The sequence below is a fragment of the Coenobita brevimanus genome, chromosome 14, assembly GCF_032717465.1.
Source record: "Coenobita brevimanus isolate Jiangsu-jjx chromosome 14, ASM3271746v2, whole genome shotgun sequence".
NCBI lineage: Eukaryota > Metazoa > Arthropoda > Malacostraca > Decapoda > Coenobitidae > Coenobita > Coenobita brevimanus.
The window spans coordinates 16,435,101-16,448,622 of NC_136967.1; the positions used below are offsets into that span (position 1 = coordinate 16,435,101).

At 44.9% G+C, this 13,522-nt stretch overlaps 1 protein-coding gene across 1 annotated transcript in view; it reads right to left on the reverse strand.

Annotated features, from left to right (window-relative positions):
- Window positions 1-13,522, reverse strand: part of LOC145390021 (uncharacterized) — a 182,665-nt gene that overhangs the window by 22,100 nt on the left and 147,043 nt on the right. Inside the window, exons 5-7 of the mRNA XM_080265113.1 lie at window positions 9,094-9,342; window positions 4,835-4,935; window positions 3,606-3,764 (exon numbers count right to left, since the gene is read on the reverse strand). Coding sequence (XP_080121239.1) covers window positions 3,606-3,764; window positions 4,835-4,935; window positions 9,094-9,342 — 509 coding nt within the window. The remainder of the gene's footprint in view (window positions 1-3,605; window positions 3,765-4,834; window positions 4,936-9,093; window positions 9,343-13,522) is intronic.

Below are 13,522 nucleotides of genomic sequence, written 5' to 3' on the forward strand. Positions count from 1 at the left end.
CAGGCTGTGAAGCCTATGTCCAGAGTCGTATACATAAAAGAAAAAAAAGAAAAGAAGAGAAAAAAAAGAAAAAACAAGGGGGATATCCTTCCAAGAGTTCTTAAAGAGGTTTGTGGCCAGGCAGCTCCTTTACTTGCTGATATTATCAACAAGTCTTTGGAATCTATGGAAGTACCAGAAGACTGGCAGCTAGCAGATGTGACCCCAATCTTTATGTGCGAGGATTGAGAATGTCCTGAGAGTTACCATACATTTAGCCTGACCTTTATCACAGCAAAACTTAGAAAGAATAACTGCAGACAAGACTTTAACACCTGGTAAATCATAAATTGATTATGGACTTTCAGCATGGATTCAGCATGGTTTCAAATGACACAGATCATGCCTAACCAACTTGCCTGAATTTTTTCACACGAAGTTGGGTGAGTATGATAGGAATAAAGCAGCTGACATCTTTTACTTAGACTTTCAAAAGGCTTTTGACACAATGCATCACCTTAGACTAATGTCAAAGGTGTGTGCACTTACTACTGTTGGAGAGGTCATATCTGGATAGATATGGTAGTAATCAAGTGAAATTCATCTGACTGGGCTTCAGTCACTTCTGGAGTTCGACAGTGGTCTGTCTTTGGTCCACTCCAGCTCATCATTTATATCAATCACATTGATATTGGTTTTTTAAGTGTGCTATCAGAGTTTGCTGATGACATCAAACTTGGAGCAAATGTGAGCAGTCTTTAAGGGACTGAAAAACCCCAGGCAGACTTGTGTAGACTAGGGGAATGGTCTGAGACTCAATGTTTTGTTTCCATCCGAGCTGAACATAACTTGCTCCTTCTCTTATTCATGTTTGCCTCCTTGTTTAACCCTCCCTTTACCACTTCTCCAATTTCACTGTGATATCAGGTACCTATCAGTGGTGTGTCATCTATGCCATGGTAGGCCTTTTTTCTGCAGCATAGGACATGGCAGGGGCTAGTGATGCCATGGTGGCATCACCAGTTGCCAGGCTCGACAGCCATGATTAGGTGATGGATCACTAACCAACTCCAGAGTCTGACCCAGCCACAGGCAAGCCTAGCCAACTACAGTCCATTGGGGATGACAATGAGGATGTCTCTGGTTCATCAACTTGTGCAGGGACTTCCTCTCCATGTAGAACCTATTCAGATAAGCGTCTTGTCACCTTTAAACAACGCCTAATGTTTTCCAATCCTCGTACTCTCTCAATACATGTCTATGCTTGCCTTTGGGATGAATTCTGTGTTGAGGGGAAATTTCAAGTGCAGGCTGGGGCACCGTCTTTTGCAAACAATCTCACTGCGATGATCACCACCACAGTTGACACACTCACTTGTGGGAGATCCTGCAGTTTTTGACAACAGGACCAAATGACATGCCCAAATCTCTGGGAATGGAAAAACTTTCTTGACCTTGGCTCATAGGCCTTAACCTTAAGATGGCAGCAAGCTGCGTTAAGGATATCATGCAATGTTGGTCGATCAAACGTCAAAATAAAAGATGATGTGTCTGTCAAGATCCTGCTCACCTTCTTCATCCTTTCAACTTTCACCATCTCTTGGTGTGCTACCCAGTCAAAGAGGTCCTCTTCTGAGTATCTAAGGAATTCCTTGGAGATTACTCCCCAGCTATGGTTCAGGATCTCATGATAGGTGATCACCATTTCTTTGGAAGCCAAATCTTTGATGGCATGGATGCAAGCACTTTCATTGGCATCCCTGGCTTCAACAAAGTGAGACTCATCTGCCTGTGGTACAACCTATGGGGGCCAAAACTAGATTATGATGCACTTTAAACACATTTTGGTCTCTAAAGAAGTTCCATCTGCCAACTCCGAGACAAGGAATGCTTCATAATCAACTGGTAAAAAAACACCAAGAATCATCTTAATTGTAGAATTTAAACAATTTTTAAGAGGGCTTGGTGCCTCTCCATCGAGAACTCCTCTTATCCTTACCTCCAGTGGCCTGATACAGTTCAAGTGTTACTATGCTCAACACACTGGTAGGAGTGTCCTGCAAGCACTCCATAACCCCTGGGGCCTGTGGAAGGACTGGCAGCTCCTGGGATGGGGAAGAGTCATTTGTGGATCTAGCAGAGCTGCAGCGTTCTTCAACAGGAGATTCTGGACCCATGGAGTGCCCAGGATCAACAGGAGAAATATGGCCAGTAGATGCCTAGTGGGCCTAGCCACACAGCACATAAGGATCAATGTTGGGGGGAGATTCTGCCATGTAATAACAAGGAGACTTCACTCCCCCTCCCCCCAACCCACCCACAACAGAGCCCCCAAAAGGGAGGCAAAACAACAAGCCATAGAAAACCTGACAAACCCAGGGGTGGTGAAAAAGTATAAACAGATAACCACCAAACAACCTGAAGGCAGTGTCGGACCAGCAGAATGTCAGGCCAAGTGTGTCCACTTGACCCTAGCCAAAGAATGACAAACCAACTGACTTGCTCAGGCCTCGCCAAGCTGCCCGTCTAGCCAGACCAGGCAAACAAAGAGGTGTGCTGCTGATCACAGGATGCATCGTGTGGCATCACTCAACCACCAGGCAACAAGTCTCTTTAGCATCATGGGATGCCATGCATGGCAAACACATGGGGGGAAAGGCAACATTCCTGCCCAACCCAAGATGACCTAGGTGGCTGGCATCCTTACCTGCTAATGAGGGGAGAGTACTTGGTCCATGAGACGGACATCAATCTTAATGAGGCAGCCGGACAGCCAAAACAGAGGACCCCACTGACCACGCTTCCAATATACCAACATTATAAGCAGCCATTTTATATCTGTCCACAGGCATTGTAGTACTTTTTGTATTGAATTTTGAGAACTGATAAGGAGAGTGTGACCTTGTGATTTTAGGGTACTGTGCGATGAACTGTGGTGGCCCCATATCACAGTCTGATGTATACATAGCGCCTCCTGCTTTAATCGACAGTCAGACATCTGAGCCAAGATGGCAGCCTAATGTTTATACTCACTGTGATCATCTCTCTTGCATTCCATCGTGGGAGTGCAAGGTCACTGAAACAACACTGCCATCCCCTAATATTAAATGGAGTGATAACTTTTTTGTGAGTGAAATACTGAAACTTGTGACTTGGACCTCATGTCTGGCATGGATGCTACTGTTAGCAGAAAGTGTGATGCTACTGAAAGCGCTGAAGGCAAGCCTAAAAGTGTAAGGTTTTATGAGATTTTGAGTTAGTGTCCCTTGACTCCCAATGTGTCTCCAATGAACCCCTGTTATGTGAACCTCAGATTGTGATAAATCATTATGCGATGGGTTTTCACTTGATGTAACCCCACTGCATACCATGGTGTGAATGTATAATGGTTTTAATGGATTTGCATGTTACACTGCCTCATATGGGCAAAGGCAACCCCATCCTACCCAGGAATGCACAGTTAATTTGCAGAAGAATTAGCTCAAACATAAACTACTCAGCAAAGCTAGTTCAGAAAAAAAATATTATGACCGTAACATATGTTGTACAAGCCTGGCGGCAACTCAACATATTTATTTTCCCAAGACCATACTCTCAGGAATAATTCTGTAAAGGTTTTAACTTACCTTTATCATCAAGTCTGAAGGCCAGTCTTTCAGGTAAGCTGGCATATGCTATGATTCGGTCCATCTGGTAGTACACACTTCCAATGTCTTGGTTGATAAGTGGAATGTCCTGTGCATTAATGTCTGGCACTCTTCCATCAGCTGCCACACTCACACCACCTGTCACATAAGCAACAAAAATTAGCATCGCACAGTACCCTAAAATCACAAGGTCACACTCTCCTTATCAGTTCTCAAAATTCAATACAAAAAGTACTACAATGCCTGTGGACAGATATAAAATGGCTGCTTATAATGTTGGTATATTCAGGGTGTAAGGTAGCATCACTGTCTCACATCAATGCAACACTACAGCCCTCCTCCTCTTCCTCCTCCTTCTCCTCCTCCTCCTCATCATCATCATCATCATCGTCATCATCATCATCATTGTCATCGTTATTACCTTGACCTTTTTCCCACTCAAAGATAAGGTAAAACTTAGAACAAAAAAAGAAGACATGACAGAAGAAAACAACAGCATTCCCAATAAAATGGGCCACACACTCACTCATTCACCTTTTAAGTCCCCCCAAATCCTCACTTTACCTCAAAGGCATAACCTTTCACACTCATGCACTTCATAATACTCAACAGATTGAATTAATCTGATGATTACCAAATTAAAAAAGGAATATCAACCCTTGTCATGTCCACCACAAATTTCACCCAACCAACCTGATTCCTTCTCAGTTCCCTAGCCTCATAAGTCTCCATACCTCCTTTCCTCACACACTCATTTGCTTTACCTGTTCACCTTCTTATACGCCTACTGTGTCTCCACAGACTTCCTTACACTACATCCTTCACGAATAACAGCATTTCTTACCCCATCCGCCCTCTGCACTCCACACTCAATTCCTCAGTAATGTTATATCCATTGCTCTGATTCTGAACTTTCTGTATGCCATACCAAAGTCTCACATGTCGGGACACTCACACATCTGTTTTGCATCAAAACCTTCAAAGCATCAACCACTTTCCATCCCAGTGCTACTCTACTTCCATGTCTACTGAACATTCAACTCTCTTCTCTATCACTTCACCCAAGTATATAAACTCCAAAACCATTTCAAATCCCTCTCCATTCACCAGCAAATCACACCAAGAGTCACCCTCTCTTTCAACACAGTTTTACTCATACCTACATTTGGTTTCAATGCACGATGCTTAAACATTTCAACAAAACTCACCAATGTGTGAAGCTCTCTTACCATCTAAATACGGTGATCCCTCAATTATCCGGACACTCAGTATCCAGACGTGTTCAGTATCCGGACACTGGGCCTCAGCTCTATTAAACCATTATCAGAATTTACTTGCTATTATCCGGATGTAAAAGTGCCCAAGAACTTCGGCCGGCCAGCCGACATGTCCAAACATTTGGTACCATGGCCACTGGACTCGAGCCATGAGCAGGAGGAAGTCCGTAACCCACAACCAGAGCTAAAATGTCCGTTCGCTCCAGTACTGAATGGTCAAAGTCCCACGCTCGTCCGATCACTCCCAGTGAACCTCCAGCACCCGAGCAATACGACTGTAACCCGCAAGTGGTGTCAAAATGTCCATATGCATCCCCACCCAATGTCTAGTATCACATGGCCACAGGGCTAGCTCTTTCTTCACTGCCACCGCATGTCTAATACAGACCACATGCCACGAGTGCATGTTCGCTGACAGCGCCTATCTGCCTCTCCACCGAACGTCGATAGTCGCGCAGCCACAGGGCTAAGTCTTGTCCAACAGCCACCACCATCGAACAGAGACCACAAGCCACGAGTGCATGTTCGGTGACAGCACCCATCCGCCTCTCTACTGATAGTCAAAAATTATGCAGCCATAGGGAGGAACTCGCACCACAAAGACAGACGGACAGAGACAGAGAGAGAGAGAGAGACCTTCCCATGCTGAGTACAATATCTGTACAGCATAGTAATTTCTGTACCAGTGCACATGATAGTACAGGCAGTCCCCAACTTACGAAAATAACTGGTTCTAAAAGATCATTCATAAGCTGTTCTTGTTTTTTTTTCATAACTCCATCTCTCATTCCTATACTCTCTCTCTCTCTCTCTCTCTCTCTCCAACCCAACCCAAATCCTATAATTACTTCTACCCCTTCCCCTTTCTACTCCATACCTACTTCAGTGTTATCATTCTCTCTCTCTCTCTCTCTCTCTCCTCCAACCCAACCCTAATCCCATAATTACCGAGGTCACAAAATTCTTTCCCTATACCCCATCACCATTCTACTCCATACCTACTTGTCCTCTCTCTCTCTCTCTCTCTCTCCAACCCAACCCTAATCCCATGATTACTGAGGTCACAAAGCTCTTTCCCTCTACCCCATTGCCTTTCTACACCATACCTACTTCTGTGCTATCCTCTCTCTCTCTCTTTTCTTTCCAATCTAACCCTAATCCCATAATTAATGAGGTCACAAAGCTCTTTCCCTCTACCCCATTGCCTTTCTACACCATACATACTTCTGTGCTATCCTCTCTCTCTCTCTTTTCTTTCCAACCTAACCCTAATCCCATAATTAATGAGGTCACAAAGCTTTTTCCCTCTACCCCACCATCTTTCTACTCTATACCTACTTCTGTGCTATCCTCTCTCTCTCTCTCTCTCTCTCTCCAACCCAACCCTAATCCCACAATTACTAAGGTCACAAAGCTCTTTCCCTCTACCCCATCACCTTTCTACTCCATACCTACTTCTGTGTTATCTCCCCCCTCTCTCTCTCTCTCTCTCTTTCACCCATATTTAAAGCCCATTATTGTCTCCACTGCTCCACTTATCCCCTATCCTTCCCTGAACTGCAATTATCACCTCACCTCCTTGTCAGTGTCTTCACCTGACCCCATCCTTCACCCCGTCACACATACACAACTCAAGAGCCGACCGCAGCGTGACTCAAGGTCGTGTCCTAGTTGGCTCCCACGCCTCCCGACTGGCCCTGAGTCTGCTCTGCTCACGACCGCTTCACAACTACCTCACGACCGGTCATGACGTCCTCAAGAATGCGACAAGATTTCGAGGAGACGGAGCTACAAGTCTTCAAATTTGAAATTTAACGGATTTTTGTCAGCCACGACTGTGACACAACTGCCCACGAATGCAACAAGACTGTGATGCATTTGGGGAATGTACCCCGACCTCCCCCCCCCACGACACCTCCACGACCCCCCACAACCAACCCATGGGGCAGGGCATCACACCTGGACCACCAGTGTCACCCAGCGTGGGACGGGGCATCACACCTGAACCACCAATGACACCCAGTGTGTGGGGGGGGGCATCACACCTAGACCACCAATGACACCCAACCCCACCTTATATAACCATCCCAACCCCACAATATCCACACCAACCCCACATCAAATAGTTAACAGGTATAAAGACAGGTAATTGATGAATGGTAATAGATTTCCAGATTTTATTAAACAAAAGCAGGTGTTATTTTGAGCTGGCTTCATCAGTAGAGTTGTCAGCAATCAGGAAGGCTTTGGTGGGTCGGTGAGCAAGTGGGTGGTTGGGTGGTAGGTGGGTGGGAGGTGGGTGGTTGGGTGGTAGGTGGGTGGTGAGTGGTAGGTGTGTAAGTGGGTGGTAGGTGGAGGCAAGTGGGTGGAGGCAGTGGTGGCAAGTTGGTGGTGGCAGTTGGGTGGTGGCAGGTGGGTGTTCTTTTTGTCAGTGACAGCATCACAACACTCAGCGACCGCATCACGACACTCAGTGATCGCATCACGACACATCCGACTGAGCTAAGACTGCTTCATGACCGATGTATGACACTCCCGACTGTGACACAACTGTGACACGACTTTTGGCAAGTCGTGAGGAGCGAAGAATCATCCCAGCAGCTCACGAGTGCCCTAAAGAGTCTGGATTTTGTCGTGAATCAAGGGACGATTGATGAAAAATGCGTTATGACCTTGAGTCGCGCCATGGTCGGCCGTTGAGTCACTTATGTGTGACAGGGGCTTTCCTTGCTGTGACTGACTTGTTTCCCCCCCCACACACACACAAACACACAATTTTTTTATATCTTCGGATTTTTCGTAAGTCGATCCTTCGTAAGTAGGGGTCTGACTGTACTACAGTAGTGTACTGTACACAGTACAGTACTGTATGTGTGTATGTACAGTACAATACTGTACAGTACACTTCCATTCAGTATGGGTATTCATTTCAGTGCCATAGTCATCCACCTTTGCCAAGCAGTCGTATTGGGATAGGTTAGGTTTGGTAAGGCAAAATACAGTTAATCTATGTAATTTTGCCTGGGAAACATATTGAGTGTATTTTCGAGAAAATCCAATGGTTATTTTTGAAAGGAAGTGGCGAGCATGGTTCCTGGCTGAGGGGTGTGGGTGGCCACTATACACGTAACACAGACCACAACCCACGAGTACGTTTGGTGACAGCACTCGTCTTCCTCTCTATCGATGGTTGAAAATCACGTGGCCACCGTGAGACACACACGCACCACAAACACAAAGAGATTCCTTCACATGCCATGATGACAAAGAGTATCAGTACAGTAATTTCTGTACCAATGCACATGACAGTGCAGTATGACAGTACTGTACAGTACACAGTACTGTATGTGTGTACAGTACAATACTGTACTGTACTGTACAATACATTTCCATTCAGTATGGGTATTCCTTTCAATACCACAGTCAGCCACCTCAGCCAAGTTGCCCCATTAGGAAAGGTTAGGTTAAGGTTAGGTAAAGATCTATCTATCTGTTGCCAGACGCCACAATCCCATGAGGGGTGGCCATTTGACTTTGAGTTATTTGTTTTGTGGGGAGGGGCACTAACCCTTCACCAACCCACTTGCTGACACATAGGGTGCATATATGGTTTGGTTATATGGTTACCATCCAGCGTTGTAAATGGTTTCTTGGCTTTCAGGAAACCATTTGGCTTGTCACTCAATGTAAAGCCACCTGTAAAGGAAAGAAAAGAAAAATGAAGTGACAGGAAAGATGGAAGAAATGGCAAGAGGAGGGCAGGCACAGAAAAAGAATGATAAAGGCTCAGGAAGGTACAGATATCCTATGTAATTTTGTCTGGGAAAGACATTGAGCATATATTCAAGAAAATTCTATAATTATTTTTGAACGGAGGAGGCGAGTGTCGTTACCGGCTGTGGGGTACCAGTGGCCACTGCGTGTGTAACACAGACCACAACCCACGAGTAAAACCGCCCATCCAGCCCTACACTGAATGGTGGGAGTCCCTCGGCCTCCGGGATTTGTGTGGAAACCCCCCATCATGCGTGCCTGTCCGCTTCCCTACCGAATAGCCAGAGTCGCCTGGCAGGCCACATGAGTCATACACTGCCTGAGGCGGTGATCTACTGGTCATCCGCTGTTGCCGTCACATACTAACCCTTGCCTGGGCAAATGGAAGTGAACCTTACAAACAGATGTCAGTTTACTGCATTTGGCATCCTTTGTGCTCGAAAGCAGCCGTTGGGTGTGATATGGCAGCGCTGCCGGTGAACAGAAGCCCACACCTCAGTTCCCGCCTCTCTGCCCCTAATGATTGATTTCGCTTGCAATGATGGCTGTGACTGCAGTTGCTTTTGTGGTGGTTCCCTACCTTCTTCAGGTTGTGACCCTGCTCTGCTGCATTCCTGTCTGTGTGATGATGGCCCCACGAGAAGCGGAAGAGGAAGGTTCTGAGTCTGGAGAAGAAGCGCGAGATATTGGGGAAGGCTGACACAGGCTGGGCCACAGGACGCATTCTTCACGAATATGATCTAGCTCGTGCTCGACATCAAGAAGTCACGCAACAACCTTATGCAAGCTAACGCAGCATGGACAGGACTTTGGCGAAAGCACATGTTGTGGCAACAGGAAGGTAATGACCCAGGCCCAGTATGCCATTATCGACCGGTCGACTTTGATATGGTTTCTTCAGCAATGTGGTGCTGGTGTGCTAGTGCGTGGGACCGAAGTGAAGGCTGCTGCTGTGAAGTTTGCACGCCTGCACAACTTCCAGGATTTCAAGGCATCAGAGGGATGGTTCTTCAGGTTCAAGCTACGCCATGGACTTATGGGCTGTAAGGCACACGGTGAAGCCTTGGATGCAGCAGAAGAAGAGTTAGAGGGCTGGATGGTACCCACATCTCAGCCTGGCCAGGTGGACTCTGTCCTCATGAGGGAGATAGGATTGAGAAGGGTGGATGTCAGGAGGTCGTGCATGCAACTGTGTGTTGTCTATAAGTGACTGAATGGAGTGGCGAGTGATCTGAGTATGGATATGCTTCTGGAAGCTGGTCTGAGGCAGGCGAGGGGGGAGAGCTGACAGTATTTGTGAATGGTATCGTGTGCTGGGTGTTGTTTTGATGTTCCTTGGTGTGGGTGGATGTGCTGCCATGTAATACAGTGGATGTTGTGGGTTTGTGGAGGCTGCAGCAAGAAACTGGGTGCCTCTCATGTCTAGGTGACCCTTGACTTTGTGGACTTTGGTTTCTTGATGTAGGTGGTCTGTGGGTGTAGTAGCTGTGAAGCCTGTGATTACTTTTAGGGCCTTGTTCTGTATGGTCTGTAGAGTGATGTAATGTGTTCTGGTGAGGTTAGGAGCCCAGGCAGGGCTTGCATAATTCATCACTGAACGTATGTATTGTTTGTATACTGTGGTGGTGGTTTCTTTGTTGTGTTCAAATGTTGTATGGGCAAGTCATCTCAAGGCATTGAGTCTTGGTGTTATTTTATTTTTAATGTTTGTGATGTGTTGTTTAAATGACGTTGTCTTGTATGTTACACCATGGATTTTGGGCGTGTGTGTGTGTGGTACAGGAGTGTCGTTTAGGGTGACGTTGGGGATGTGATTGTGTTCTGCTGTCCAGTTTGTGAGAAGGGTCACTGTAGATTTGGCTGGGCCTATTTTGAGCCTGTTTGTGGTGAACCATTCGTATAGTGTGTTGAGGTAAGGTTGGATGATGTGTGCAGCTGTGTTTGCATTTTGGTGTGTACATGTAAGTGTTATATCATCTGCATAGGCAGCTATGTGTATCTGTGGTGTGTGGGGTGTGGGTATGTCATGCATGTATAGGTTAAAGAGCGTAGGGGACAAAACAGATCCTTGGGGGACGCCGTTTGTGAAGTTTCTGATGTTAGAAGACTGACCGGCAAATGTTATATGTGCACATCTGCCTGCTAAGTAGTTTCCCAGCCATCTTTTTGTGTTATTGTGCATGTTTGTGTTGAGTATTTTGTTTGTGAGGTTGTGGCAGGGGATGGCATCAAAAGCTTTGCTAATGTCTAGTGTGATTAGGAGTGTTCTGTGTGGTGGCCTAGCTGAATTCATGCCATCGAAAACTCTCTGTGTAAGGTCTGTCAGAAGAGTGTTTGTGGAATGTAGTGGCCGGCTAGGGGAATGTGAGGTGTGACTAGTTGTAGTACCAGTCGTTCAGTGACTTTACAGGGTGTGCGGGGGAGTGTGATGGGGCGGTGTGAGGAGGGTAATGTGGGGTCTTTGGTGGGTTTAGGGATAGTGATGATAATGCCATGCTTCCAAATTTTTTTTTTTTTTTTTTTTTAAATAACAGAACAGAGGGGAAAAAAAAAAAAAAAAAAAAAAAAAAAAAAAAAAAAGTCCATGCACCCGATTACTGGTGTCCCCTGTTCATAAAATATCTGTAACAGTTAGACTTGAACAGCAGTAGGTTGAAGTTCGGAGGGAAACAACTCTGGGGAAGCAAGTTCCAAAGAGATGTAGTTCGGGGAATGAAAGAATTCTGATAGGCAGAAGTTCTGCAGTATGGATGAGTGACATTCCAGCCATGAGCGCTGCCAGCTGCCCGTGTAGCACGAGGGAAGGCATGGAGAGGTGGCACCATGGACACAACTTTGTCTGAGCATTTGCTATAGAAATATCTGTAAAATAACGCAAAGGAGGCAACATTTCTTCTTACTTGTAGGGGAGGTAGTTTATTAGTAATAGCAGGGTTATTAATAATTCTAACAGCTTTGTTCTGAATTTTGTCTACATGTTTTAATGCAACCTCTCCACATCCACTCCACAAGCATGAGCAGTATTCAAGCTGAGAACGCACATGACTTATAAATTATAACTCACTGCTCGTCAGTGAAGAAGTTACGGACGCTGTACAATAATCCAAGTTTCTTTGAGGCGGTTTTAGCAAGTGATCTAACATGAGAGGTCCAGCTGAGGGCATTGTTAAGCAAGACGCTGAGAATTTCAATACTTTTGGAAATGGGAATATTTGTAGCATTGAAGGTAATATACGATTCTGGCAATACCTGTCTATTAGTAAATTGTATATATTTAGTTTTACTAGCATTAAAGAGGACAAGGTTATTTTGTCCCCATTCACTGATCGTGGATAAGTCTTGATTTAAAGAGATGGCTGTACTGAGTTGAGAGTTAGAGATATCGGACTTTGTAAATGGATGTCTGAGTGTGAATGAACTATGAAGTGTTGAGTCATCTGCATATGAATGGATGGGATTGTGGGTGACAGATAAGAGATCATTAATATGAACGAGGAACAGGGTTGGTGCCAGAACTGATCCCTGCGGCATGCCAGCGTTAACTGAGTGGAAAGTGGAATATGCATCAACTACTTTTACTCTTATTTTTCTATTGCTGAGATATGAGGAAATCAAAGGAACAAAAGAGTTTAGTCCATAGCAAAGGAGTTTGGACAACAGGGAACAGTGCCACACTCTGTCAAAAGCTTTAGAAATACCCAGGGCTACTGCATGAGTTTCACCATGTAGGTCAACTGATTGATGGATGGTATGAGTCAGGAGATTGAGTATGTCAATGGTGGATCTTTCTTGGCGAAAACCATATTGTCTATCACTAATTAAGTTGTTGGATTCATGATGTTTAACTATGTGCTTATTAATTACAGTTTCAAATACCTTACCAAGAGAAGATGTGACAGTTATTGGTCTGTAATCAGAGGGGTCAGAGGAACTTCCTTTCTTTGGAATTGGGTGGATATTAGCTTCTTTCCATGAATTAGGGAATGAAGAAGTACATATGCATAGTCTGAATAATTCTGCATGAACTGAGGCAAGTTCTGGGGAACACTTTTTCAAAATGATTGGCGGAATTCCATCTGGGCCTGGAGCTTTGTTGGTAGGTAAATTGTCTAGGATGGATTTCATGTACCTTATCTGTATTTTAAGTGGAACAATGTCAGGAGAGTCAAGTTCTAGTGCTGGGACATTCAGGTTGGCTTCCTCTAAGGTAGAATTTCTGGCAAATGTACTGGCAAAGATATCTGCTTTCCCACACGCGTCATTTGTAATGTTGCCATCTGTAGATTTTAGTGGGAGAATGGATGATGAATTGTTAAAGTTATTATTGAAAGAACTGAGAGTTGACCAGAATATTCTGTTGTCATTAGGGTTGTTAAGTAGTTTTGATGCTTGGTTTTGAAGAAAGGTTGATTTAGCAAGATTTATTACAGCTTTTGCATGGTTTCGTGCAATTTTAAATTGAGAGAGTGATTCAGATGTTTTTGATTTCAAGTTATAGTTATATGCTGATGACTTTTGGGCTGTTGCTCTGGCACAGTTGCTATCAAACCATTTTGGAGAGTTCGATCTTTTAGTGAACGGTTGACTTGGTATGAATAAATCCATACCAGCTAGTATTAAATTGCAAATGTGGGACTGTGTAGAACTGACATCACTAGAGAAGAAAGACTGCCATGGAATGTCAGCAAGATAATTTCTAAATTCATCCCAGTTTGCCTCATCAAAGTGCTATTGGGTCACCCTGACAGGTTCAGAATGGGGAGGTTTGGGGGGCTAACTAATGAGGGTTTGATGAGATTGTGGTCAGGGGATCCAAGTGGAGGCAATACTTCTATCCTGTACTGA